The 27,044-nt window shown below is 39.5% G+C and overlaps 3 protein-coding genes across 12 annotated transcripts in view; 2 read left to right on the top strand and 1 right to left on the bottom strand.

Moving 5' to 3' along the window:
- Positions 1 to 968: 968 nt before the first annotated feature.
- pcgf6 (polycomb group ring finger 6) lies at positions 969 to 8,479 on the bottom strand. Its single transcript, XM_017722981.1, has 10 exons — positions 8,169 to 8,479; positions 7,631 to 7,730; positions 7,372 to 7,468; positions 6,980 to 7,035; positions 6,421 to 6,480; positions 6,129 to 6,249; positions 5,940 to 5,967; positions 5,722 to 5,820; positions 2,443 to 2,529; positions 969 to 1,368 (listed from the first exon to the last, which is right to left on the bottom strand). Exons 1-10 carry the CDS (start codon positions 8,256 to 8,258, stop codon positions 1,321 to 1,323), a joined length of 786 nt encoding a protein of 261 aa, XP_017578470.1. The 5' UTR covers positions 8,259 to 8,479; the 3' UTR covers positions 969 to 1,320.
- Positions 8,480 to 8,706: 227 nt separating this feature from the next.
- polr1c (RNA polymerase I and III subunit C) lies at positions 8,707 to 12,716 on the top strand. The gene is made up of 9 exons (XM_017722176.2): positions 8,707 to 8,800; positions 9,073 to 9,144; positions 9,243 to 9,350; positions 10,003 to 10,135; positions 10,310 to 10,429; positions 11,454 to 11,606; positions 11,888 to 12,037; positions 12,126 to 12,242; positions 12,324 to 12,716. The coding sequence occupies exons 1-9, from the start codon at positions 8,729 to 8,731 to the stop codon at positions 12,440 to 12,442; spliced, it is 1,044 nt and encodes a 347-aa protein (XP_017577665.1). The 5' UTR covers positions 8,707 to 8,728; the 3' UTR covers positions 12,443 to 12,716.
- An 8,985-nt stretch (positions 12,717 to 21,701) lies between these two features.
- Positions 21,702 to 27,044, top strand: part of ldb1a (LIM domain binding 1a) — a 31,717-nt gene continuing 26,374 nt past the window's right edge. For 2 of the 10 annotated variants that reach the window (XM_017723004.2, XM_017723012.2), the window contains exons 1-3: positions 21,704 to 21,871; positions 22,083 to 22,121; positions 24,616 to 24,716. In XM_017723004.2, the coding sequence (XP_017578493.1) occupies positions 24,689 to 24,716 (28 nt within the window). In that variant the 5' untranslated portion in view covers positions 21,704 to 21,871; positions 22,083 to 22,121; positions 24,616 to 24,688. The other 8 variants (XM_017723044.2, XM_017722995.2, XM_017723019.2 and 5 more) reach the window with 7 other exon arrangements.

Raw genomic sequence — 27,044 nt, 5'->3', positions numbered from 1 at the left:
TGGTTGCCTTTCAGCACAACATATTGATTGAGGACAAGGCTGGACTGTTAAGGCCTATTCACAAGTACAACAAGATTTTTCAGGAAAAAAATGGATGCAATTTTGACATAGTGGGATCAAACATTTTTCTCTCACTTAAAATTCTTGATTGCATTAAAATTCTTTGATTGCATGTGGTAACAGTTAAAATAATTAATTACTTAACTAATATTCAGAAATGAAGTCTTATTCATTGTTATTAGACAATTTCATTAAAAAAGACACTGAAAAGTAAAATATATAATCATCATTTAACATTAATTTTGCAGCTAGACAGTTAGACAGTCTTCATACACGGCCCAGAATAACTTTCTGATCCTCTTTTATCACCTGGCTTAGGCTCCCACTCAGAAACGAGCACTACCATATCACATTCTGGACATCGTCATATGAAAACCAAAAAATCTTCAGCTAGTTAGGCTATTTATGGAATGAATATTGAATATGCTAAACACTCTAAAACCTTTTTTTCCCTTTTAAGCACTGCAACTAGATGGTGCATACACAGGGTACATCCCATTCTACAAAGAAAGACAACATGAGAATTTCCACTGCCTCTTACAGGAGTGAGCCAAAGTGACACAATGCTCCATTCTGCAATGGTTGAAATCGAGGCTCTGCTTCTGCTTGTTACTCCTCTCATTAAACAGCTACAAATGAATTATAAATAGTCGCTGTAAAATACCATCATTCATAGCTTTCCAATATATTGTCTGTAACCTCTATTTTGGTCAGCGTTTGCTTGGCGTATAAGCTTTTGTGCTCTGCTACAAGAGTACTGTTTAACTAAAACTCAATTTCAAAACTAAAATATAAAAATATATTGGATTACCATTTATCAGAATTTTAAGCTCCCTAAAATCAGTCATTGGTCAGGGTCTACTAAAAAGCACTACTGCAAATCAAAGATCATATAAAGTGGGATACAATTTAAAAGTAATAACCAAACATGTATTTATTGAAAAGATGACAAGTGCAGTAAATGCATTTCAATACAAAAACAGTACATTCGTTTTCACGTTCTTAAAAACTGCGTGAACGCTCCAGTTTTTCATAAAGAATAGTGTTTTATAATATATACAACTGTACGAAAGCAGATCCGAACAAAAGCACAAGGAAAGTAGAGAAGTGCAGCAGGCACTCCAAGTTTTCTTAGAATGTGCAGCTTTGAACATATTTTGAACAGGAAACAGTCAGAAAAAAAATGATTCTGACAAAGTTCAGAATAGCCCTTACTCCATTCACTGTAGACAAGAGACTGGATGAATCTGCATCTTCTCTTCACTGAGCAGGCAGCACAAGTCCAAACTGTAAAACCAGCATTCCATCCTAAGATTATGGAAAGGAAAAAAAACAAAAAACAAACAATTATCTTATAGAAATCCTTTGGCACAGAGGACAGGTGCTGTATTCAGGCCTTGAACACCCCCATCCAGCCTACATTTCTGCTCTTCCAACTCCCAATACACCTGAGCCAGGTAATCAGATTTCTAATGCTCTTTATTATTTAGTTCAGACTTGCTGAGTGTGACGACTGCTGGAATAGAACAAAACGGGTGGATTAACAGAGGGTATTTGAGGGCTATACTGAAAACCTCTGCACAAGAAAGAAGCATCTCGTGTCTGCAGCAATTATGTTCGGTTATAAGTAATAGTTTTAGGTGCAGTATGCATTTCTTCACTTTTAAGGCATTAAAGTGGCTGAATAAATGAGACTGGCCCACGTCACACTAGGCTATTGCCCCTGCTTACAAAGCCATCTTTTTTCAACTAAGATTGCAAGAATTAAACTTGAACTTTCAAATTATATTTCTGCATATAAATGAAGAGCATCTCCTCTCCAAGCCTCACCCATCTCTTCCTCTCTAGGGAAATACTAATGCCAGCGAAAGAAAGACGAGACAAAACACACATTTGTATAAACTTTTTTTCATCATTTGAACGTAGCAGCTGTGCTTTACAAAGTATAAACATTTCAAGAAGAATGGGCCAATAAAAATGGTCTGTGCAAAAGTTATGTCACAATTTAGATTTTATTTATTTATGACTTATTAAACAAGTAGAAATCACACATTAAGATTTGCAGTATTTTTGTCCCCTGTAAGAGAATGTTATCTGTACTGGTCACACTGAAAAAAATTCTATTTCTTCAGAGAGATTCATCACTCCAAATTTCCAGCTCTTAATTCTTCATAAACATTACTATAATGCATATCCCCAGCTTTTAGTTGAACATTATTATTATTATTATTATTGTTAAATAAATAAATGCTTCATTTAAATAAGATGGAAAATATATATACATATTTTATGTACATAAAATTCCAAATGTAGTGACTCTTTAAATAAATAAATAAATAAATAAATAAACTCAGTTTTTAATGATGTCTCACTGATACTTACTTGGAGGGCATTTTCCCCCATTGTGTTTCTCACTTCTCTCAAAGACTGACACTGCTCCAAGAGATGCTCTCCACAAACAACATCCACCTGCAGGAGAGGAATTGTCACACAGAAGCTGTTTTTAGCATATGACATGAAAGAGCGTGACTAAAGGGTAAATCTGTCTTTAGGATTATTAAACACTGTGGTCAAGAAGGCTGTATTTGGACCCCAGAGTTGCTAATAAAACTAAAGCTTCATGCTGATTCCCAGCTGTGCCATTGTTAACTACGGCTGTTGTAGTGTTATTTGAAGTCTTGCTCTGCTTTCACCTGCCTGTTTCCTCTTTCCTCATTTTTACTGCTTCTGTATTTCCCAAAACAGCTAGCAGGATAACTTCTGTTCCTCCTGCTCTCTTGTCCTTTAGCCTGTGTCCTATAACATTTTGCTGGCCAGTCTCCAAATGCTCCATCCAGTGCCAGATTAGTCTTAGCCACAGAAGACAGTGAGAGACTGCCAAGAAATTACCTTAAGCCACTAATCCAGGTACGACCGTTTAGTCAAATGCAATCTGGTTCCACCTGCAGCTAATTTACAATGCTTCAAATTCACAACATGCAGGGCTGAATGTGATGTACCTCATGGTGATTATAATGATGTACATCATGTTCTAAACAACGTGCTAAGAAACATGCAGAGTAAGATACTGAACACACAATTCAGCATTATCCCATGGCTTTTATTTTTTCCTGATATGCTAAACATTTCTATATTTTTTATAACCTATAAATATTCTCCACCACACTGCTGGATTTTGTTTGGTACCTGGGGCCACATGCTCCATGAATAAGTATAATGAAGACTTAAATTTTCGTTTAAGTAAAAAAAAAAAAAAAAAAAAAAAAAACTTTTGTTAATCGCAATTGCTGACAGCCAATACTATGCTTGAGTGAGCCAGGCATACTCCTTCAAAAGACCTGTCTTATCAAGAGCTTGGATAAAAGAAACCTAATTAAATGACAATATGGTGCTTTGGGCAATGGTGTGAGATGAGGATGAAGTGAAATTACAAATGCGCCTTTTTTTTCTTTTCACCACTAAAAATAACATTCATATGTCCTTACATCTAAAGCAACTACAGCTTTCTCCAAGTTGACAAGGTAGCCAAAAATAAAGATCTATAGAGGCAAAATGCTGGTGTTATAGGCAATCAGTGCATGCCTCCTTGCCAGAGCATCTTCTTTTCCTGCAAGATGGATTAGTCCTATTCTACCACTGCCTAGAGAATCACTGAGTACATAACAATGAAAACTGGAACATGCACCTCACACATTCTCAGACAAGACAAAAGCTGTAAAAATGTTTTTTCACATTCTGATTAGGACTTATAATCAGGTCATGTTCAGATTCAAACCAAAACAACCGACACTTATTACATATTATATGACAGGGTTTGCCTCAGATTGTGTTTTGATCATTAGGTAGTGATAGAGTCATCCTACCAGATAAGAGCATCTGCAGTGTTACTACTAAACTAATGATTGCACTAGTTTAGAACAGATGATTAAAGGAAAAAAAAGACTTGAACATCACAGGATGAAGGCAATTAAATACACTGATGTTAGCACTGTATTCTGACCAGTGTCTGAGACAATTTGTGACAAAAGAGGCTTTATGAATGATAGAAGGATTTGCTAGTTGGTGTACTTTGAATTAAAGTCAAAAGTGAAGTGAAAGTGAAAATCTGAGATGCTGCAAAATATGGGCTATTTTAAGTTCATCGTGTACAGCTGTATGCAGACGTTTGGGCACTCTGGCCAAACGACATATAGCATTGATTTTTGAACTGAAAAGAAGTAAACCCACTATGTCTAAGTAACTTATAAAACAGAAAAAAATTAAACAGTATTTGTGGAATGTGCAAAGAAAACCTTTTTTACATGAAAATAACTTAATTAGCTCATTAGGACTGGTACAGTAGGTCAAGAATCGTCATTAGCAATGGTTAGCTGATGACAATTCCAGAGCGTAATAAATTCTCTGCCTCTTCAAACCTTTTGATTACATTTAATAACCATGGACTCCTCTAAGCAGCTAAGGATCTGAAAATGAAGGTAAGTGATGCCTACAAAGCAGAGGAAGGCTATACGACACATCCAAGGGCTCTTAATTTGCACTGTTCAACATGTCATTAAGAAATGGTTAAGGGCAACTGTGGAAGTCAAGGCAAAGCCTAGAAGACAGAACTGCTTATATGCTGGCCAGAAAGCAAAAGTCCCATATAACAACAAAGGACCTGTAGGAAGGTTTAACTGACACATGAGTGGTGGCGCTCCACTCTACTGTGCAGTGTTGCATTGAAGAGTCAGAATAAAGCCTTAGCTGTGACCTCTTCACAGAAATCAATGTCTGAAGTATAAAAAAACAACAAAGACATTCTGGAAACAAGTGCTGTTGACTGAAGAAGTAAAAATTAAACTCTTTGGCCAATCTCCAAAATATATTTGGTGCAACAGCATGTGGTGACAAGAACACCTTGCCAACTATTAAGCATGGGATGGATCTATTATGTTCTGGGGTTGTACACAACGGCACAGGAAACACTGGGTGGGTAGAAGGAAGAACAGATTCCACTAAATATCAGCAAATTTCGGATGCAAAGGTGACACAGTCAGTTAAGACACTGACTGGCTGAAAATAGGCACGGTGATCCAAAAGACGTCAAAATCAACCATGAGCTACTTTAAGAAACACAGGCTGAAGCTTTTGAAATGTGCCACAGTCCTCTGCCTTGAAAATTTGTAAGTATATATTATTAAAACATGCTGTGCATGCAAGACAGTCCAAGATTATCGCAGAGCTAGAAAAAAGGAGTGGATGACAAAAAAAACAAAAATAAAGGGGGTGTAACCAAGTACTGCCTTAATAGGGTGTCCAAACATTTGCACATGCCACAATTACTATTTCATTTCAATCTATTTTTCTTTAATTCTACATGCAACTGTTCATTTTTAACACAGTAAATGGCTGTTTAATTTCTTTTCACTTTTTCATTTTCACAGATTTATCTGTGTATTTGGTGCTTTGCTCATGTGTAAGATCCTGTATTGTCTAAGGACTGTTAATCTATTAAATGTTTTTATTCAATAAATGCAAATGTTTGACTTTTGACTTTTTTACTGATAAATGTATACAAATACTGACCCAATGTTACTTAGCCACTGAAACATACAATGGTGCTTATTCCTAGCAGTACAATTACTAATTTATGCCAAGTATTACAAAACCATACTGGCGTACCTGCAACTCTGGACTCAACTCCATCTTTCTTTGAATGAAGAGTACCACATGACGAATAGTAGCTTCACCTGATACACGCACATACTTTCTCTCCAGAGGCTGCAGGAAGAAAACACCATCAAATCAACATAATCTAACACAAAAAAGCCTTGTGCATGCTATATATGTATAAAAACACAACCATAGGTTTATGAAACATATATTAAAAACACAAATACCTTGTAATTTTCAATGCCCTCCTCGGCTCTGTTAATCAAAAGTATAATAAACACACATGAAAAACTGTACAAGAGAACATGCAATACATGTTCAACAGGTTTCAGTTGCTTCTGATGTTTTATCTCCACCTAGTGGCGAGAAACTTCATAGTAGACTCATGGAATAAAATGCACAGAAAGAATACTTGCCCAACAAATTCCAGCATCAGTGATACATCTAGTTCAGGAGGAATGGTGAAAACAGACTGTGCCGTCAGGTCTTTCTGTTTCTGTTTCGCAAGTTTTGTTGGAAGCATGGCTGGGACCGCCACTGAAGAGGGAAAGAATATTAGGTCTCTCCTTAAAAAGTGCAGCAGTTCAAAATAAATAAGAGGCTTAAAAAGTGAATAGGAAGATTCTATGTCCCAGGCTATAAGCAAGATATAACATGAAGATAGCTTTACAATAAATTAAATGTACCACTTTAGTAAATTTAGCTCACCTGGTTTTGGCACCACAAGTCCTCTCTCCTTGTAAAATGCACACATTTGTTTTCTCTCCGCTTCAAGAAAATTATTGTACAGTCTTATTATATGTTATTTAAGCAAAATGTAACAAAAACATATATTTATTTATATAAAACTTCAACGTCCTTTAAACAGAAAGATAAGTGAAATTATGGAATTACAAAATGTCATGTTTCAAATTATATAACAGTACAAATACAAAACAGTAGGGAAAAGGAGACCCAATACACTAGGCAAAGGCTAGCCTACATAAATGTGCTTTCAGTTTAGATTTATGTAAAACATCTTCCACTAACCAAGCTGTGAGTAATCTTAGGAGTTTTCAATAATCCTGCCTCAGCTAAGCAAAGTGGTTTGGATGGGTTACAATGCTTCAATAGATTGACAAGATGTGTGTTGTCATAAGCAAACCTTGTAATCAATAAAGAACATGAACACAGAACAACAAGAGCTATTATATTTAAAATATATTTATAAAATATTTAAAATATAGGATGACTAAATACAAAGTGATAAGTGCACAAAACATCTTACCTACTTCCAAAGTTGGAACCATCTTATAAACAATATCCTGTAACTGTCTGTCAGGTCTATAAACAAACACAGATTTTGTCATACATTATGCAAAAAAAGAAACAAAAATTATATATATTTGCAGAAATATTGCAGAAGGATCCATGGGGAACAAGTGTCAACATGTAGTTGGCAATTATTGTTCCAAAGTAGCTGTAGACCCAAAAGGGTCCCATCCGTGTTCTACATACATAGTAGAAAACAATAAAAACTTCTTCTGATAAAATGAAATTCTACCTGCATTTTTTCAAATTCAGGGGGTTTTAAAGGGTTTACACCAACAGAAAATCCATTATGTCAGCTCATTATGTGCAAATACAAGGACAGAATACAGTAATACAACTTGATGGTACCTTATATTGTACAGTGGTTGAGTTTGATGAACGACTATGTCACAGCTGGGACACCTGTTGCTGTAGAAAAAGTGCTTTACAATACAACTTTTACAGACTGAAAAAAAGAGAAAAAAGACATCATGTTTACATGCATAAATGTGCCTTATATAACAAACATTACATTATCACAGGCCTTTCAGCACCGACTAAACATATCGCCGTTTAAGTGAGCGCCGTCTCCTCAATGAGGGAGCCGTCCATACGAATTGGGACTCACACGTATGAAGACATTCGGTGATGGTAGTGGCATCGATGAAGAACCCAGTGCAGAGAGCACAGCGAATATAAGGATAGAACTCCTTAAGAGGTAGTAAGGTCTGCATAACAACACAAAGACATAGCTATGAAGTGAGCACATTCTGATCAGGAGCTTAAAGTTTGGCGATATTGTTATTTTTGTAACTTAAAGGCTGTGCAGTTTTGGGACTTATGCTGCATCCAAAACCGCACACTACTACTAAACAGTATGCCAAAACAGCACACCACCAGAAGTGCATTAATTGGTGTGGCGTTTATAGCACGGTAGCATGTGGTTTGGGACTCAGTGTTAGTAACCAATTAGCTTGGATACTGGCTAACTAGCTGTTTATCCTAACTAGCTACCGAGCCTAAAACTAGCCAATAAGTTAAGTAAACTAGTCGGCTAAGCTAGCTAGGTGAGCTAACCTTAGTTATGTAGTTAGTTAGTTAGGTTAGTCACCTTTTTACCTGAAACTTTCATGATCAAAAAATCATGTCAATTAGGAAATATCTACCTCGTCGTCGATGTCATGCTTATTAAAGACGCCGGTAAATGAGTCGCTGGTGTCACCACAACTTTCGCTTCTCCCACAGCTCCGCTCCATCCCACCCCCTCCCTCTCTCTCCTTCACTTTATCTGCTCGCTTGCGTTCAAACAGACAAATGCAGCACTTTCTAAGTTTGGATTACCAGTCCAAATGCGACTCAGACACAAAATAAAATGTATTGCAACACGTAAGCGAACTTTGACGAATATTTCCTCACAGCCACCCAACGGTTAAATCACACGAGCCGGAGCCCACCGACTCAAAGGGCGCGCAATAACAAAAACACCCAGCTACAGTTTGCACAAAATAAAAGTCGATTCACTCATGTTTTAAAATCAGCAAACAAAACAGCACTGAATTTTGATATTTTAAATCAAATTAAAGTCACTTTAACTTTTCTTTTAGATTTGTTTTTTTTCCTGTGAACCAAAACCAACGGGACTAAACGAAGGCTTAGGTGCATTTTATTTTGAAATGGAGATAAGACTTGGACTAGAAGAGTAGAGAAGGCAGGAGGAGCAGGGAAGATGGCGGCGCCTATGAGAAACGTGGATGAGATCCGTGATCGAGTGATTTTGGGTGAATTTGGAGTTAGAAATGTATGTAATGTTACGTTACTTTCAGTTTGCGCTTGGCATCCGTTCTGTTTTATGTCTAATAGTCAAACGATGCGCTGATGCTAGTGATGGATTCGCGGCTCTTCGGCTGGCTGAAGCGAATCTGATCCGCTGCTTTACTTTACATTCTCACTGACAGGGGCTGCAGTTTGTTTGTCACTGCTTGTTTTGTGTCTGTGATGTTAATTTTAGTTTGTCTCACCAGTATATCTGTATGCTTGATGTACAACTTTCGCTTCAATGTTGTGTTGTAGGTCCATTCCACAGATTTCCCAGGAAATTATCCTGGTTATGATGACACATGGGATCTAAGGAAATTCAAAAAGGTATCGTTAGGCACTGGGACTTTCTAAGTAGTCTCTGTTTTTAACCACAGCGTTTTGGTTATCTCGTTTAATTCGCACTCTTTTTCATTTCATCACAGAATTTTAGGCTCGACGTGTTTCACATGGATGAAAACACGCTGGAGTTTGATATGGTGGGAATAGATGCTGCCGTTGCTAATGCTTTTCGTCGGATATTACTCGCCGAGGTAACTCAATTAAATTCAACTCAACTTTGTCATTATACGATACAGGGTAGTACAGAATAACGAAACACTATCGGGCTACTTTTCCAGTACAGTAATAAAAGATGCATAGTAAACAGTGCAAAGACAAAAGACGTAGACTTTTGTGCATACGTACGTAGACAAGATGTGCATAAGCAAGTGTTATAGGTGTATTGGACGTATAGACAGTTAGTGCATAGTCAGATATTCAAGTGTATCAGGTATATAGACAGAAATGCGCGTGGTGAATTGCAGTACAGTACAGTAAATGCAGAAGTACTATTGGTAAAAAAAAAAAAAAAGTAAACAGTGATCTGTATATAAAGTGTACAGTGCAGGTAAAGAGTAGCAGCATAATGTTCAGGTAACATCTTAAATAAACAGTATAAATATACTAGAAATAAGGCTTAGCCAGAGATGAAGTGCACAGCATACAGTCCTCTGAGCTAGTGGAGCTCAGTGTGTAGTGTGCTGGGTGATCAGGCTGATCATTAATGGACTGTAGTGTTGTTAACATTATTACGTTGCTTGAATTGAAGTGCATCAGCATTTACACTAAACATTTGCTGAGCTTGTTCGACTGAATGACAGACTGCAAATCATCGTCTTCTCTTCCGATTGTTTACATGTTTAGGTTCCAACTATGGCAATTGAGAAGGTTTTCATTTATAATAATACATCAATCATTCAGGATGAGATCCTAGCCCACAGACTTGGTTTGATACCCATCAAAGCTGATCCTCGTCTGTTTGAGTACAGAAATGCTGGTGAGGGTTTTTTCTACATTATTTATTTAATTAATTAATCAATCAGTCAATCTATCAAAAGCCCTGAAGTGGATTTCTTGGTTTTCATTGATTGATCTTTGCCCCAGTCCACTGATCTTTGGGTTTTGTTTTTCTGTTTAAAGTACATAACTTTTTGTTTGTCTAATTTGTTAGGTGATGAAGAAGGCACAGAAATCGATACGATTCAGCTTCAACTAAAGATCAAATGTACAAGGAATCCCAGGGCCTCGAAAGACTCGTCAGATCCCAAGGAACTATACAAGAATCACATGGGTAAAATGTTTAATGCAAGAAGACTTGCATATAATTCAGTGCAAAGTGATTTTCAGTTATGTAGAAGGAATAGGTGAAGTATAGTACAGAATGGCAACTAGTGCAGTTAATTCAACAAAGCCACACAAAGCAGTGAAGAAATTTATATTTGAAAATATTTAGAGACAAGCACATTAGGCAGTAGTAGCTCAGATACAAAGTTATTAGTAGAAAAGTAAAGTCAGGAGCACATTAGGGTAAAGTAGTACAGGTACAGTATGTCCAAGCTGAGACGTTTTAGCTGCAAGTTAGCATTGTTATGGTAGGATTTGGGGTCACTAACCAGTTGTTTGTTACATTAAATTTAAAACTTTATAATAAAAACATAGAGCCTTAAAAGGGTGTAATATGCATCAATAATAAGTAGTGTTTATTGGCTTGATACATGCAGAAGATTTTTACACATTTGAGGTATGTTTTGGATGCTGCCTGAGCAAATTTTCTCAGCTTACAATTTCTGCTATTGGACCTAACCAGCTAATGTTATGTTGTAGTACTATAGTTTTGCTGGTGTTTTTTTCCATTTTATATTTGCCTTATAATATTTAAGTCCTAAAATTCCAAACCCTTAAGGTAATGCAAAAATGAACTTGATATCTCTTTTGGTGACCATTATCATGGCTATTTATTAGGCAAAAGAAAAGCTTGTTGAAAATGAAATTGAAATTTGTTTGCTGCATATATTTTGGAAACTCTAGCCAGTCATGTAAAACATCTAAAATTCACAAATTAATTTTCTAAAAATCTCTTACATTTAAACACATTAATTCAAAGATAAATACTGTTGTCAGTTCTGAAATAATACAAAGTGCCCCCTGTCATTATAAATGTCAAAAAAGATATTAGTATTTTGTCTAGTTTGTACACAAATTTACTGGTACCACAAATGTAACAGTATTTGAATGTAGGTGAAAGTCATATTCAGTCGTTGTGTTGAGCTGATTGACAAAGCAACTAAATGTTTCCTTATGATATACCTTTTTAGTATATTCAAAGGACATAACATGGGTGCCCATTGGAAACCAGGCTGATGTGTTTGCTGATGCTAAGATTGGCCCCGTGCATGGGGACATCCTCTTGGCGCAGCTCCGGCCGGGACAAGAGCTTGACATAGTTATGCACTGCGTCAAAGGAATAGGTGAATACATTTGAGCCATATTAAGTGATATTATAAAGTGTAATTAAAGGGAGGTGTTATGTAGCTGTGGACTGTTTCAAAAGGAAATTATGCTATACACAGTGTTTACGTCTGTGAAGTCTGCATAATATTTACGGCTCTTTATTCTTATGAATCTTTGAAAATGCTTTACATACTTGGTGGTACAGTAAGAAAATTGTAAGCTCATTTTGGCTGTTTGCATGTCACATACATAAGACAGTAAAAGGTCATTCATAGCTCTCTAATCATTTCCCTTTGAGGCAAGGACCATGCCAAGTTTTCCCCAGTGGCCACAGCTAGCTACAGACTACTCCCTGAAATCACGTTACTGCAGACTATTGAAGGAGAAAAGGCTGAGAGATTGAAGCGTTGCTTCTCACCTGGAGTCATTGAATTAGAGAATATTGATGGTAGGACACGCACTTCAATTAAGAATAATTGCAGCCTTAGTAGATCTACATGTTCTGCATGACATTTTGTCCATCTTGTTCATCCTAGGAAGACGGGTGGCCAAAGTGGTCAACAGTCGCCTAGACACGTGCAGCAGAGAAGTGCTCAGGCATGATGACCTAAAGAGTTTGGTAAAACTAGGAAGAGTACGGGATCACTTTATATGTAAGTTCCTAGTTATGACCTCAAATGTAGTCATACCACTGTGATGGTTCTTACTTTAATAGCTTCCTTTTTCTCTTTTAGTCTCAGTGGAGTCCACTGGAATCCTACCACCAGATGTCCTTGTCAGTGAGGCAATTAATGTACTTATTGCCAAGTGCCAGAAGTTCCTTAATGAGATTGATTCTACAGAAATGGAATAGAGGAAAGAAAGTTGCAGCATGTTTACTGCAGCCACCATTAACAGGATCTTAAGCGCTTGAAACTGTTAAGTGCAACTGGGTAACTGAAGTGGTGCATGGCTGGGAATTGTTCATTTTCCTATTTATAACCTGACTATGAAGAACAAATGTTGGCAGACAGTAGTATCAGTCTGCTGAATCTCAAGCTTCTAATTTTCCTGAAATTTGCAGTGTTGTGGCACATTGTACAATCCCCCCTTTTTTGTATTAAATTTCTGTTATTGACAAAATATCACTACTGAGATTTCTCCTTTTGGAACATTTGTGTATTGATTGGTTGGCACATTTGGATTGTTGTGAAGTTCTCGCTTCTTAGATTTTTTGTTGTGTATGTGTGTGAGACTGAGAGAGAGAGACAGACAGTGAGAGAGAGAGAGACACAGACCGAGAGACTGTGAGAGAGACACAGACTGAGTGACAGAGAGAGAGACACACAGACAAACAGAGAGACTGAGAGACACAGACACAAACACAGAAAGAGAGAGAGACAGAGAGACACACAGACAGAGAGACGGAGAGAGAGACAGACAGACACAAACAGAGAGAGAGACACAGACAGACTGTGAGAGAGACACAAACAGGGAGACTGTGAGAGAGAGACAGACAGACTGAGAGAGAGAGAGACACACAGACACAAACACCGAGAGAGAGACAGACAAACAGAGAGACTGAGAGAGAGAGACACAGACAAAGAGACTGTGAGACAGAGAGAGACACAAACACCGAGAGAGAGACACAGACAGACACAAACACCGAGAGAGAGACACAGACAGACACAAACACCGAGAGAGAGACACAGACAGACACAAACACCGAGAGAGAGACACAGACAGAGAGACTGAGAAAGAGACAGGCGGACAGGGAGAGAGAGAGAGACTGAGACAGAAAGAGGCAGAGAGAGAGACAGAAAGTGAGAGACCGAGGGAGAGAGAGACAAACAGAGAGACTGAGACACAGACAGAGAGAGAGAGACTGAGATACAGAAAGAAGCGGAAGGAGAGAGAGACAGACAGACTGACTGACTGTGTTTATGGTCTTGGTCAAATTTGTTGTGTTCTTAATTATGCTTAGGTTTTAGGAAGCTGGTCCAGAAATCCAGACGTTCAAGCCTCAAGCTATTTTTCACTGAAAGTAGTTCAACTATAACCACTTTTTAAAAGCAACCAGCTCGTCCCAAGTGCATTATTTGGGAGCCTTTCTGGAGAGTTGGCTATAGGAAAGCACCGAGGCATTTAGGTTATCCTGATCACTGAGCTGTTTCTCTGTACCTGCCACTGAATGAGAACTGGTGCACTGGGAGCATACAAATGTGGGTTTAGAAAAACAAAACCAAAAAAGCTTCTGAAAAAATGTATGATGCACAAGTTTGCTGTATGCTTGATTTGCTCTCTTCAAGAGAACAATTTTACAGTCGCATAGCAGTTGAATGCTTTAATGCACTCTCTGATCTTAGTCATATCTTTTTATTGTCATTCATCACGATAGATTTCCATTCAGAAGATGAGTTTCAGGATTTGCTTTTTGTCCAACTAACCTACACTTTTTGTTCTGGTATGCAATTTCATAGATGACGCACATAACGATGATGAATACCTTAGACTGAATTATTCTTTGATTAATTAGGCCTGGAAGTTATGTGATGTTATTTACACTATTTGATTAATGTTTAATCTTGTAATTGCACCAGATGGTGTGACTCAGTTGGGGCAGTGAACTGAGAATATGCCCACCTCAGGTAACAGTGTTCAACACCTTCAGTGCAGAGCCACACAGACCTCCTGTTATCAGTGAGTTTACCCTTGATTATTTTTTTAGACATAATCTGTAAAGAAGGGAAGGCCAAATGTCTTGTTTTGGAGGTCCAAGGTCTAAATAGACAAAACAGCTAGTTAGCAATGTGCTAGCTTTGTTTTTCACACACTGCTTGTATAATTGGATATTCTTTATTAACTCAAGTGCAATATTTCTCAACTCTGGTTTTGAAGGCACAGTGCTCCGTCCTTTTTAGTGTTTTACCTGATCACAGCACACCTGATCCAGCTAATTAGCTCATTAACAGCCCGTTATTGGTGGGTGGGTGTGTTGAAGCAAGAGAAGCACAAAAATGTGCAGGACAGCAGGTCTCCAGGACTATGGTTGAGAAACACTGCTCTGGTGTTTATTTATTACATACAATTTTGCTTTGCCTTTAAATTCTGTCAAAAAAATTATATGGTCTCTACATTTTCTGTAACAATTATCTACATATGTGATGCTACATTTGCATTGCAGTCAATAACGCGTGTGTGGTGTCATGGGTTGTAGATTTAATTTATAATGTATATTTTTGTTACTAAAAATTCTTTAAAAGAAAAGTAAGACGAAAAATAATTTAAAAAGTACATGTTCATAGGGCAGCTTTCTGGTGAGCCAGTGCAGGTGTCCTTCTTTAGCTTGCTGTCCCCACATAGGGCAGTCCACTATAAACTATTCCTGTTCTTGGCTTTTGGGGGGGACGCAGTGGGTAGCGCTCCCACCTCATAGCAAGAAGGGCCTGGGTTTGTTTCCTGGCTGGGCGAGGCTCTCATTTTGCATGTTGCATGTGTTTCCTCCCACAGTCCAAAGACATGCTGTAGGGCCAATTGGATATGTTATATTTGCCACTGGGTTTGAGTTTGTCTGTGTGTGTGTATGTACATGTCTGTCTGTCTGCCCTGTGATGGACTGGTGTATCCTGCCTTCTGCCTGATGACCACTGAGAAAGGCTTCTGCGACCCAGAGGGATAAGAGGTTTAGAAAGTGTTTGTGTTAGTGTGTTTTTGGCTTGGTGGTGGTAATGTCAATTAGTGTTCTCAGATACATTTGCATTGCAACATTGCATTACGTTGTCCGTATCACCCATTCCTAACCAACAGCAAGTTATCATGTTTTGTACTACAGCTCACATTGTGCCAGGAACAGTAACACAAGAGCAAAAGTTCTGAAAATTCACAGCAAGGAGGACCTCTGTTTTAATTGCAGCAAATAATATATATAAATATATAATAGACCCACACACACACATTTTCTAAGCCGCTTGTCCCTCAGGGTCGTGGGGTGGGGGGGTGGTGGTGATGGAGCCTATCCCAGCAGTCTATATAATATATATAAATATAATATTTATAGTTTCTCATAAAAGTGAGTACACCCCTTACTTTTCTGCAAATATTTTGTCTTTTCACAATAGAAATGAAATGTGGATATAACTTAAAGTAGTGTACAGCTTGTATGGCACTATAGATTTACTGTCCTCTGAAAATAACACACAGCCATCAACGTCTACATAGCTTGCAACACACGTGAGTACACCTCACAGTGAACATGTCCAAATTGTGCTCAAAAGTGTCAAAATTTTGTGTGACCACCATTATGATCTACTGCTGCCTTAACTCTCTTGGGCATGGAATTCACCACAGCTGCACAGGTTGTTATTGGAATCCTCTTCCACTCCTCCATGATGAAATCATGGAGCTGGTGGATGTTAGACACCTTGTGCTCCTCCTCCTTCCACTTGAGGATGCCCCACACATGCTGGACACCATCTCAGCCAAACAAGTTTGTCTTGGTCTCATGAGACCACGGGACATGGTTCCAGTATTCCATATTCTTGGACTGCTTGTCTTCAGCAAACTGTTTCCAGGCTTTCTTGTGCGCCAGCTTCAGAAGAGGCACAGACAGGCTGACCTACTTCTTCAACCTCTGCAGCAATATTGTCAGTATGCATGCGTCTATTTTTTGAAGCCAACCTCTGGATATGACGCAGAACATGTGGACTCTTTCTTTGGTTGACCCTGGCGAGGCCTGTTCAGATGGGAACCTGTCCTGGAAAATCACTGTATGACCTTGGCCACTGTGCTATAGCTCAGTTTCAGGGTGTTAGCAATTTTTCACTTTTCTCACTTTTGTAGGATACTGTGTGCTGTATACATACACATATAGATAGACAGACAGACCAACAGACAGATAGATATATGAAGAATCTGCTCAAATACACAATAACAATTTGAAATGCTCCAGATTAATTTTTTTAAGAATACTTTGCCAAAAAGGAAATTACAGTCTGGGAAAGGTCTGTTTAAAATAAATGCCACTTTGTTTGGTATTTTGTTCCTTACACAATGAACTTAATACATTTTAATTTAAACTTAATACATAGGACAGATGTCCAAATACGTTTGGGGACCACTTTACATCTGTAGATAAAATATATAACAGAGGCTGATTATATACTAATCCAAAAAATGTAAAAACTGCTGCTTATATTCTCTTTTGTAATTAACTTTGTATCTGATTCCTTTTATCCAGTAGAGGCCTGGAGCATGTTTGAATATGAATTTGTCTCTTCTAAATGGACTGCATTGCTCTGCCATTAAGGCTAATTATTGAAAGAAGCTGAAGTCACTACAGCTGCACTGCATCATTTTGGGTATCTTTCTGCCAACAAGCCACCCACCCACCCTTATACACACACTAGTGTGTGTGTGTGTGTGTGTGTGTGTGTGCTCGTGTGTGCGTTCGTGTGTGCGTGTGCGCTTGCACAGAAGACTATTTAAATCGGGCCAGAACATCTTCTGCGGCAGCTGGCTGCTGAAAAGAGGTGGCACAATAAAGTGGGTCACCTTGCTTTATAGTCTCATCATTAAGACAACACTAAGGTTGTTTTTACTGGTTTTGCTACAACCAGGTAAGACTGAAAGGTATGGAGAAAATCACTGAGCACTCGTTTTTCCAACACTCCTCCCTCCCTCCATCTTTGCAGCTTTGGCTCATTACTTTTGGCAGAACATAGATCCTACTCTTCAAACTATAAAAACAGCAAAATATCTCATATCCTTTTGGCAAGAACAAATGTTTATAGAGCTTACATTCGTTCTTTGGGTAAAGGGGGAAAAACATTTCTTTCAAGAACAGAACAGACATCCAGTCCCTTAGCCTACTGGGTTGAGTTTGATGTAGTTCTTACATAAAGTGCATTGAGTTGCACTGATGTAGTTTGTACTTTTTAGTTTAATATTATTCTATTCCTGTTAATCTCTGTAATCCTTCTATTGCGTTGACAGATTACATCTCAGGATGACTACAGAACAACTAGTGGTGCAGAGTAACTCGTATACAAAAGATATTATTAGATTAATGAATGGATGGAAGGAACAAGCAGACTTCAAGGTTGACTTTGATGTATGTTTTGGATCATTGTCTTGTTGTTATATCTCTTTTTCTCTAGTTTCTTCACCAACTGTGGGACATTAGCTTTACAAACTTGTTGATATTTAGTACAGCCCCAATTCCATAAACTTGGGATGCTGTGAAAATGTGAATAAATGTAAATAAAAACAGAATTTTAAAATCTTATAGACCCATATTTTATTCAGAATTAAAAAAAACACTGAACAGATATCACATGTTGAAAGTGAGACCTTTTATGATTTAATGAAAAATTAACTCATTTAGAACTTGATGGCAGCAATGCATCTCAAAAAAGTTGTTACAAGGCAACAAAAGGCTGGAAAAGTAAGAGGTACTAATAAAATATAGCTGCAGGAGCAATTTGCAACTAAATTACATGACTCAGTATGAAAAGAGCATTTTAGAGAGGCAGACTCTCTCAGAAGCAAAGATGGGCAGATGTTTATCTGCAAAAAATTGTGGAACAATTTCAGATAAATGTTCCTCAAAGTAAAATTGAAAAAACATTGGATAGTCCACCATCTACAGTACATAATATCATCAAAAAATTCAGAGAATCTGGAGAAATCCCTACACACAAGGGACAAGACGGTCAGCATTGGATGCTTGAGATCTTCGGGTCCTCAGGTGACACTGCATTGAAAACAGGCAAGCCTCTGTTTTGGAAATCACTGCATGGGTTCAGGAACACTTCCAGAAATAATTGTCTGTGAACACAGCATGATGCAATCCACAAATGCAAGTTAAAGCTGTATCATGAAAAGAAGAAGCCATATGTCATTATCAGCGCAAAGTTAAAAAACCTACATCTCTGATGGTATGGGGTTGCATTCGTGCCTGTGGTGTGGGCAGCTTACACATCTGGAAAGGCACTATCAAATACTTTGCTGCCATCAAGTTCTGAATGAGTTGATACTTTTTATGAAATGGTAAAATGTCTCACTTTCAGCATCTGATATGTGTTCTATGTTACATTGTGAATAAAATATGGGTCTAAGTGATTTGCAAATCATTTCTGTTTTTATTTACACTTATTCAGAATTTACACAGCATCCCAACTTTTTTGGAATTGAGGTTGTAGAAGCCTTCCTTCCCTTTATCCCCACAACGTTTCTTGTGCCACTGGCTAACACACAACCCAAACCATAATAGATCGACACCAATGTTAATAGTTTGCAAGGTCTCCTTTTCATCAAATGCTGCTACTTTTCATTCTCTAAACATACCTTTGGAGAATACAGCCAAAGACATTGGTTTTTGTTTCTTCAGAACAAAGTGATTGATTTTTAGAATTCCTTTGTTGTTTTGCATACTTTATAACAGATACGGACTGGTCATTGGGAAGTTCGGAAATTTGACCAGTGAGCCCATGTTGTAAGGGTCAGTCTATCTTTCCAACTCTGGCATTTTTTGGCCTATTTATATTACAGGTGTTCCATAGGCCATCTTGGCTTCAAAGACATGGTTGGGGCACTCCATAATAGCATGTAACTGTTGTGACCAGAACTGAAAGTACTGTGGAATTATTTGTGCCTGTTCTGTGTAATTTCACTTAAAAAAATAGTAGAGCATGTGGTCCTCTTGGACTTTGATTTTGAAGGGCGGGGTAGCCAGCTTCAGGTGAGAGAGTTGTAAACAAAGGAGAACTAGGCTAACAGTTCAGTTACAGCTAATGGAGTTTGTGTTTCCCTTGTGCTTTTCACGGCATTTCTCCACATACCTTGCATGGGCCATGACTCTTTCAAGGTTCTTGTCACTATTGGCTCCTCCCACTCCATGTGCCTTTTTGTTTTGGTTTGTCCATGTGCGTTTGTTTTGGTTTTGTAACTCCGCCCTGATTGTTCTGACCTGACCCTCATTTTCCCTGTGTATTTAAGCCCTGTGTTTGCCCCTTGTGTTCGCTGGTCTTTGTATTGGTCTATGTTTGTTTGCTTGAGTGTTTATAGTTTGTTTGTCATGTCTGACCCACAATCTGTCCGTATTGGCTCATTGACCCTGGACTGTTTCGACCACGACCCTGGATTTGCCCCTAATAAATCTCGCTTATCTCAGCACATGTGTCCGCCTCCTCACTCCGCTTTACAGTTCTTGATGAAATGCCCCCGCTGTTAACTTATTTTTGCATGGAGCAGAAAACCTTGGAAACTTAGTTTAATCTTTTTACATATTAGCCTAACACAAACAAAGCAAGTTGTTTGTTCATTTTTCAATTAAGGATTCATCAATTTATTAATTATCATGAATTATTAATTAAACTGGGGCTGCTTGACAGCAAATTCTTTTGTTTTCTTTTTGTTGCCAGTCCGCCCTGCTTCAGATGTTGACTTTTGTGATCCCATCACAGGTTACATTCTGATGACCCTTCTGTAAAGATGGTGTTTTTCCAACAGTCCTGCACAGTAGGCCAGTGCATCTACATCTTCCTATAGGCCCTTGGGAGTGTGGGTTTTGTGGGGGTTATGTGGGGGTTTTGTAAACTGTCAATACAATTACCGCTGTGAAGCTAACCAGTTACTATCACAAACATTAGCAAATGGGACAAACAATACTGACCCACTGGTTCTGTGAAACTGCAAAAATTAGTTAATAAAACCCACATGTCAAGCAGGAGAAACCTCCTCATGCCTTTTCATGCCTTTTAACTCCAGATGAAGTTGACATCAGCTTTTTTTTTTAATTTCCTTTTCCACTTCAAATGTTGCAGTAGTTGCATTCAGGTGCCTCTGCTTCTTGTTCAAATGTTCCTGTTCCACCTTAAATGGTGCAGCAGTTCTAGTCAGGAGCCTCAGGCACCAGAATTGAATTGCTGTACAATTTAAGGTGGAACAAGAAAATGCATATAAGAAGCTAACTTTAGCCTTGCCTTCAGCCTCATCAACTTTTGGATGCCTCTACTGCTGAAACGCCTTTGTCTGATCAAAAACTTCTTTTTCAGTGTTTGTTCTTTACATTGTCTCCTCTTTGGCTGTTTTGACTGCATGGTGTTCAGCATGTAGCCCCTGCCCTTCCCCTTGTTCTGGGGGGGAAGCACAAATGCCCCCAGCTGCTCATCAGCTGAAAGAGAGTTGTGTAGTCTCCTCTTGTTTTGTAATAATCAATTATCTTTCGTCAGCCACTTAGATGAGCTTTTGCTGTTAAGTGTTAGTACAACACCCTGAGAGGTTTAAAATGTGATGAAATTCTAACACTCCAGAATTATCTAATGACTCAAACAAGATCTGAGAACTTATAAAAAAATGACAGTGGATTGACTGAAAGGCGTCCTAACTTTTGTACATTTTATTTAGTTATTTGTATTTAACAAAATCAGAAAATAAATGATAATCATGCCTTAACATTTGTAGAAATGTATCATATTAGAGTTTATTCCTTGAAGATGTTAACCTCTTTTCACAACAGACACATTGCAAAGGCATTACTGCACAAATGCAAAGGACCTTCCATGTAACAGACTGGTTCAATTCCCTGCTTGGGCACCAAGAACACCACACTATACCAATGACAGTCTTCGGGCTAGACTCACAACACTACATTGACCTCTGTAACAAGGTTAAGTTGTAAGTCACTCTGGATAAGAGTGAATGTCAAAAGCCTTAAATGTAAATATTAGTTACTAAATAGGTTAATAACTGAATAATGACCTTAGGTTTCAAGGGGTTATGTTTCAGCCTGATCTATGAATGGCCTTTAATGATCAATCCGTCCTTGGTGTTGGTCACAGGTGGCTGGCCAGTGGAATTAATTGAATGTGAGATGCCCGCCTGCCTGCCTGCCTGTCTGCCTGCCTGCCTGCCTGCCTGCCTGCCTGCCTGTGTGTATGTGCGTGCTTGCTTGGCTGCCTGGAGCTGTGTATTTCCAGCGAGTGAGAGACAGAATAATGCCGTGCCTTGTGTGCCCCAACGAGCTATCACTGCTCTGTGGTTGCCATGGCGACAGTGCCCTCTCTGGGTATGGCGGGCTGGAGAGAAGTTGCTCTGGATCTGCGTCATATTTTTTTTCCCTCTTTTTTTCCAGTGGATCTGTGAGCTCTCTCTCCCGCCTCCTTTTCTCGCTCTCCACAACATCACCTCTCTCTCTCTCTCTCTCTCAGTCCATTCTTCTTTTAAAGGCTAATTGACCCAGCTCCTGATCGTCAGTGCTTGCTCTGCACAGAACATCGCAGATTTGGAAAGACATAGGAAGGTGGTAAGGAAATTAGTGCTGAGAACAGATAATGTCAGTTAATTACTGTAGCATTAAACAATGTCATTGTCATCATGCTCTGAGCTCAATAACAGTGATGCTGTGTTGTAGTAAGAGGAACAGCTTGTCAGACTGCATGCTCTGCTTGATGTGTTAATTGATTGTTAGGGCTTGTTGTTTGACCCCGAGCCCTGTTCTTGTGTGTGTTTCTCAGGTGGCCACAGAGGCGCCATCGACGTGGCTGGGAGAAAAGGTGAGTGTGTTCCTGCACGCAGGTAAACGGCTATGGCTTGCATCAGAAAGAGAGAGAGTGAGGGAAGACAGTACAGGGACCATCACTGTTTTCAGTAGAGCTGTGGCGTGTGTGTGTGTGTGAGAGAGAGAGAGAGAGAGAGAGAGAGAGAGAGAGAGAGAGAGATAGAGGGAGAGAGGGTATGCAAGTAGACCTGATTGTGCAGTCAGTGGTGAAGTGCATTTCCTGAGGCTTAGGGCTTCAAAGCCCCAATCTCTGGCTTGGAAAATAAAAAAGCCATTTCCTACAAAAGCTGCTGCTGCCACAGCAGCACAGAGAACCTTTCACTGTGAAATTACTTTGTCATACTGCTCGTCTCTTTGTTCTGCATCCTTTTTGAAAAGCTCTTTTAAGCTCTGATATTAGTTCACTCTTTAGTGATAATAGGTACTGTTGAATAGGAAAGCAGGTGGAGGTGAGTTAATGAAGAAGCCCTCCAGGACTTGAAGTTCTCACTTAAAAGCTTGACAATTTGTAGGACAAGTTCACCTTTGCCTGCCTAGTCATTCACGTTATGATTGCTGCGGCATGACAGGAATGCCCTGGTGTGTTTTAAGAAAAGTGTTGTCTCTTTTGCCAGCATACTGATTTTGAGTGACAGGCAGCAAGGGCCAACGAGGGGCTGCTTTAAACACATCTCTGTTCTGTACATTTTTGAGATCAAGAGGCTGTATCTCAGCCTTTCAGCCCCTCATACACACACATACTCTCTCCCCTACAGGGTTTCTTAAAGCTCCAGAGGCAGAGCAGTCAGCAGACTTGACAGGCACTGTGAAGGGCTCAGTGGTGTGTGAGATTTGGTGGCTCAAAGCGCCAGAGGGAAAGGCTTTAAGGAGAAGCAGGTGGGGGTTAAAGTGAAGGGATCGATCGCAGGGGCAACACAAAGCGATACCAGGTGTACCAGGAGCTGGGTGTTCTCCAGGGAGGGACAGAAAGAGAGCCAATGAGGCTCCAGGGGAAGCAGCAGTGAAAATGAGCTTTCAGACAAAGACCAATGTGTGGGTGCTTTATAACAGTAGAAGGCTAATTAGCGGCAAAGTCCTATGCAGTTATAACTGATGTGTTATGTGTTTGTTTTATGGATCTCCAAATTAGTTTAAGAGACTTGTTCCCGTCAGAATTTAAACACCCCCACTTCACTCTGCTCATTAGCTTCTGTCTCACAGGCTCCTCGGAGTCTCCAGTGTACCTACGCTCTGGGTGGGCTTTGCATTTTTAATCAATACTGTCTGTAGACCTTAACGTTAGCACTCGCCTGTCAGCACAAATACATGAGGGTTTGTGGCAGACAGAGAAACAGGGATGGAGAAATAGGAAAAGAATGATGGAGGAAAAACAAAGAGAACAGTGTAAAGGAATGGGGAGATGGCTGTAATTTAGAGGTGGAGGGAAAGAGGGAGGGCTGTGTGAGGAGGACAAGAGAGATCAGTAATGCAGCAGGAGATGGAGTGTATGTCTCACTCTGGCTGGAGTGAGTCGTGCAGCGGACCACCGGGAGTGACAAGAGCAGTGTGTGTGAGTGTGTGTGTGTGGCACCATAGCTCCACTAGACTGTAATGACTCTGTGCCTCTGGGCTCCAACTGACTGTTTATCTCCCTCAGCAGTGCAGGGCAAAAATAGCTGATACATCCACATGAAAAACAAAACTACATGAACAATAAGTGTGCTGAAATCTGTCTCACAGGTTACTCTGATAACGCTTTTTCCCTCTCTCCATGTCTTTCCCTTCTTTCCTTTCTCTCATCTACCTTTCCATCTCACTACCTCTCCTCTTCGGTTCTTTTTTCTCCACTCTTGTCTCTCAATCTTTATATATTTCTTTCTTTCCTCCCCATTTATCTGTCTCTATCTTTCCATCATGTCTTCTATCTGTTCCTGTATCTCCTTTCTTTTTCTTTCTCTATTTTGTTTTTCTCTATTTACTCTACTTTCCTTTCTCTCTCTTTCTCTCACTCTGTCTCTTTTTTCTCTGTCTACTTTCCAGTTCTCCCTTTTTCTTCTCTCTCTCTCTCTCTCTCTCTCTCTCTCTCTCTCTTCCTTTTCTCTCTCAATCCGTACTCTGTCCCTTTCTGTTTCTTTTCCTGTCACCCTCTCTATTTTCTATCTACTTTCCTTTTCTCTCTTTCTCTTTTTTGTCTCCCTCTCTTTTTCTCTTCTCTCTCTCCTCTCATTCACTCACTCACTCACTCACTCACTCACACAGTCGCTGTCTCATGCGCGCGCGTTCACGCACGCACGCACACACTTCCTCTCCTCTCTCGCTCTCATATTTTCTCCTCCCACAAGTATTGTAATTTGCATATTAATGAGGCGGGGCGCAGAGTCTAGCAGGAGCATAATTCCTGCTTCCTGCTTCTAGTCGAGGTAGCTCTTGTTTCTACATTTTTATTCCCTTTTGCACTCCTCCTCCTCCTCCTCACTGCCCTCCCCTCGCCGTCTGTTTCTGCTCCTCAGAGGAAGCCCATGTTCACAGCGCGTGGACTCGACCGCAGCTTTCTGTTACGAGCAGAGCCAAACATGTGAGAAGATGTCTGTTGGAGGTTGTGCTTGCCCAGGTAAGAGATCCTGCTTCTCCTCAGCTGAACGCACGTTTACACTTTTCCCCGAGCCGAGTGTTGCACAGTGACGCGAGCTGTGTGGTTCTAAAGTGGTGCGTGTAGATCACACTGCTTTGATGAGGAGCTTAATGTTGTCATGTTCTGCATTGAAACTGAGCTGCGCATTACTTTCCAGCGCGTTAGTATGTGTCTCTGTGGCGGAGAAGGAACAGAGGAGCGATTGCATTCTTGAGCGCAGTGTGTTCTAGACTCGGACGGAGGCTGCATGGTGGTTCCACTTCGGCGTTCCAGCGGTTGCGCGCAGTACTTTTGTATGTGATCTCAGAACTGTGACTTCCTGTGTAGAGGGAGAATGCGGCTGTGACCTGAAGAGCCTCTCAGACTGGTTTACATCCGTGTGCTGAGTGCACACTTTCTCATGTGACGTCAGCTCCTTCTAACAGGTCTTGAAGTTACTGAGTTGAAGTTAATTATTAAGGAAGAAGTCGTGATCATACATGTACACTCTGCTTCCTAAGGCCAGAGCTGTAGACATTAAATCATTTAAACGGGTCTTAGAAAATGTATTCAGTATCTCTCTTTGGATAACTTTTCTTTTTATTGGGATTTTCAATGAGAACGTGTTAATGCACAATTTATAAAGTTCTGTTTGTTGGCCAGTGTCAGAATTTGAGTTGACCCGTCAGTTACCCTAACCCCACCACCTCACCCAGTGAGAGAACTAATGTATTCTGTGCTGGATAATCACTGTCAGAATCTCCTAACAAAAGCCTCTATCTCCAAATTAGAACATTTTCAGGAGAAGGAAAAACTCTTCTTAACTTACAGTCGAACTTAATGTAAAGGTATTTTTTCAACTCATTTGGAGCAATTTCTATTGGTCCATTCATCATAAATGTTTCACACAGATATAAAGGGCAGCTGGTGTTTGCAAATTCTGTTAAATTTACATTTGATAAATAGCAGAAATGATATGTAACATTAAATTCTTATTTCCTTGAACTATTAAAAAAAAACAAATTTAGTTAAATACTATAAACAACATTGTGTAAATGTTTTTTTGTTGTTGTTGTTTTGTTTTTTTTTACATTTTGTGGCCCCCAAGACAAAACATTTGAGCATGACTGGCATAATATACTTCTCCAAAACAAAGATCAACAAAAGTCATCTAAAAGTTGAATAACCTGCAGAAAACTCTCTGTAATTCTTAGAGCAATGGTCACCAACCCTCCTGGAGGTCTACTTTCTTACAAAGTTCCAACCTGCATCTAACACTGCTCCTCCTCCACCTCCTTACCTAACACTGGTGCATCTGATGATGGTGAGCGGGAGCAAGTGTAGCAGATTGTGGCTGGATCAAGGCTTCACAGGAAGGTAGATGCTCCAGGAGCATGCTTGGTGACCACTTACCTAGAGTTACCTTTCTTTGTTCTTTTGGTTCCTCTTTAATGGGGTACCTCTGCATGATAAGTGAGTGTGTACTCCTCAAGTACATTTGGAGGGTTTTCTTAAATGTTTTTATCTGATTATATTGTGTAATATATGATGTAGTTCTTTGCTATTACACTGTTAGAGTTTGAACATTTGATACATAGCTCTTTTACACAAAAGTTTTAGATACTCTAAAGGGAACATTGTGGCAGAATCATCTTAAGAAGGCTGCTGGTCATGACCAAATGTGTGAATCAGTGGAAAGACCCCTTGGGAGACATGGCTCAAATTACACCCGACTAGAGATCTGAGGGCCTTTGGATTTAATAGCTAGTGTTCACATGGGGAATCTCCTAGCCAGCAGATTCAATTTGGAACCTCCTATCAGATTAATGGCAGTATTAAATTTCATAAGGCTATAGGTTATCTGTGCACCAAGGGAAAGCCTTGAGAAGAGATATAGGATACAGCAGGGACCTTGTTTCATTGACCTGTTAGGTGTTAGGCTGCACATTTTAGAAGGGATGCCCTTCTTCCCTAGTGCAATCCTTTAACCTGACAGTGACACCAGTGGCTCTGTGATCAACTGTGGATCAAAGGTCAGTCATAACTGTACTAAAGAGTTGACTGCACGGCACCTTGATTATCTAGAAAAGGGACAGCAGACAGCTTAGGTGTTACAACGGATATAGTCATGAATCGATGTGCGCTGATGAACAAACTTCATAGAACATTGGCAGTGCTGTGGGGCAATAAGTCAATGGCAAACAGATGAAGGCTGACATTGGGCATTTTTTCTCACTGAGTCACACCTACCTGTTACTTCTTAAAGCTTGCATATGAGTTGTTAACCAAGTCCATATGTTTGATGTATTGGAGACACACTGTGCCTCA

The sequence above is a fragment of the Pygocentrus nattereri genome, chromosome 5 (genome assembly GCF_015220715.1).
Source record: "Pygocentrus nattereri isolate fPygNat1 chromosome 5, fPygNat1.pri, whole genome shotgun sequence".
Taxonomy (NCBI): domain Eukaryota; kingdom Metazoa; phylum Chordata; class Actinopteri; order Characiformes; family Serrasalmidae; genus Pygocentrus; species Pygocentrus nattereri.
This window is presented reverse-complemented; position numbering and strand designations above follow the sequence as displayed.

What these genes read in the sequence shown, in the direction of transcription:
- pcgf6 (XM_017722981.1), bottom strand. Translation starts at nt 8,258, where the DNA reads ATGGAGCGGAGCTGTGGGAGAAGCGAAAGTTGTGGTGACACCAGCGAC. An exon ending in ACTTGTGGTGCCAAAACCAG is followed by an intron (nt 6,250 to 6,420) that starts GTGAGCTAAATT and finishes TTCCCTCTTCAG; the next exon opens with TGGCGGTCCCAGCCATGCTT. An exon ending in AGTTGAGTCCAGAGTTGCAG is followed by an intron (nt 2,530 to 5,721) that starts GTACGCCAGTAT and finishes CCTCTCCTGCAG; the next exon opens with GTGGATGTTGTTTGTGGAGA.
- polr1c (XM_017722176.2), top strand. Translation starts at nt 8,729, where the DNA reads ATGGCGGCGCCTATGAGAAACGTGGATGAGATCCGTGATCGAGTGATT. An exon ending in ATCTAAGGAAATTCAAAAAG is followed by an intron (nt 9,145 to 9,242) that starts GTATCGTTAGGC and finishes ATTTCATCACAG; the next exon opens with AATTTTAGGCTCGACGTGTT. An exon ending in GTCGGATATTACTCGCCGAG is followed by an intron (nt 9,351 to 10,002) that starts GTAACTCAATTA and finishes TTACATGTTTAG; the next exon opens with GTTCCAACTATGGCAATTGA.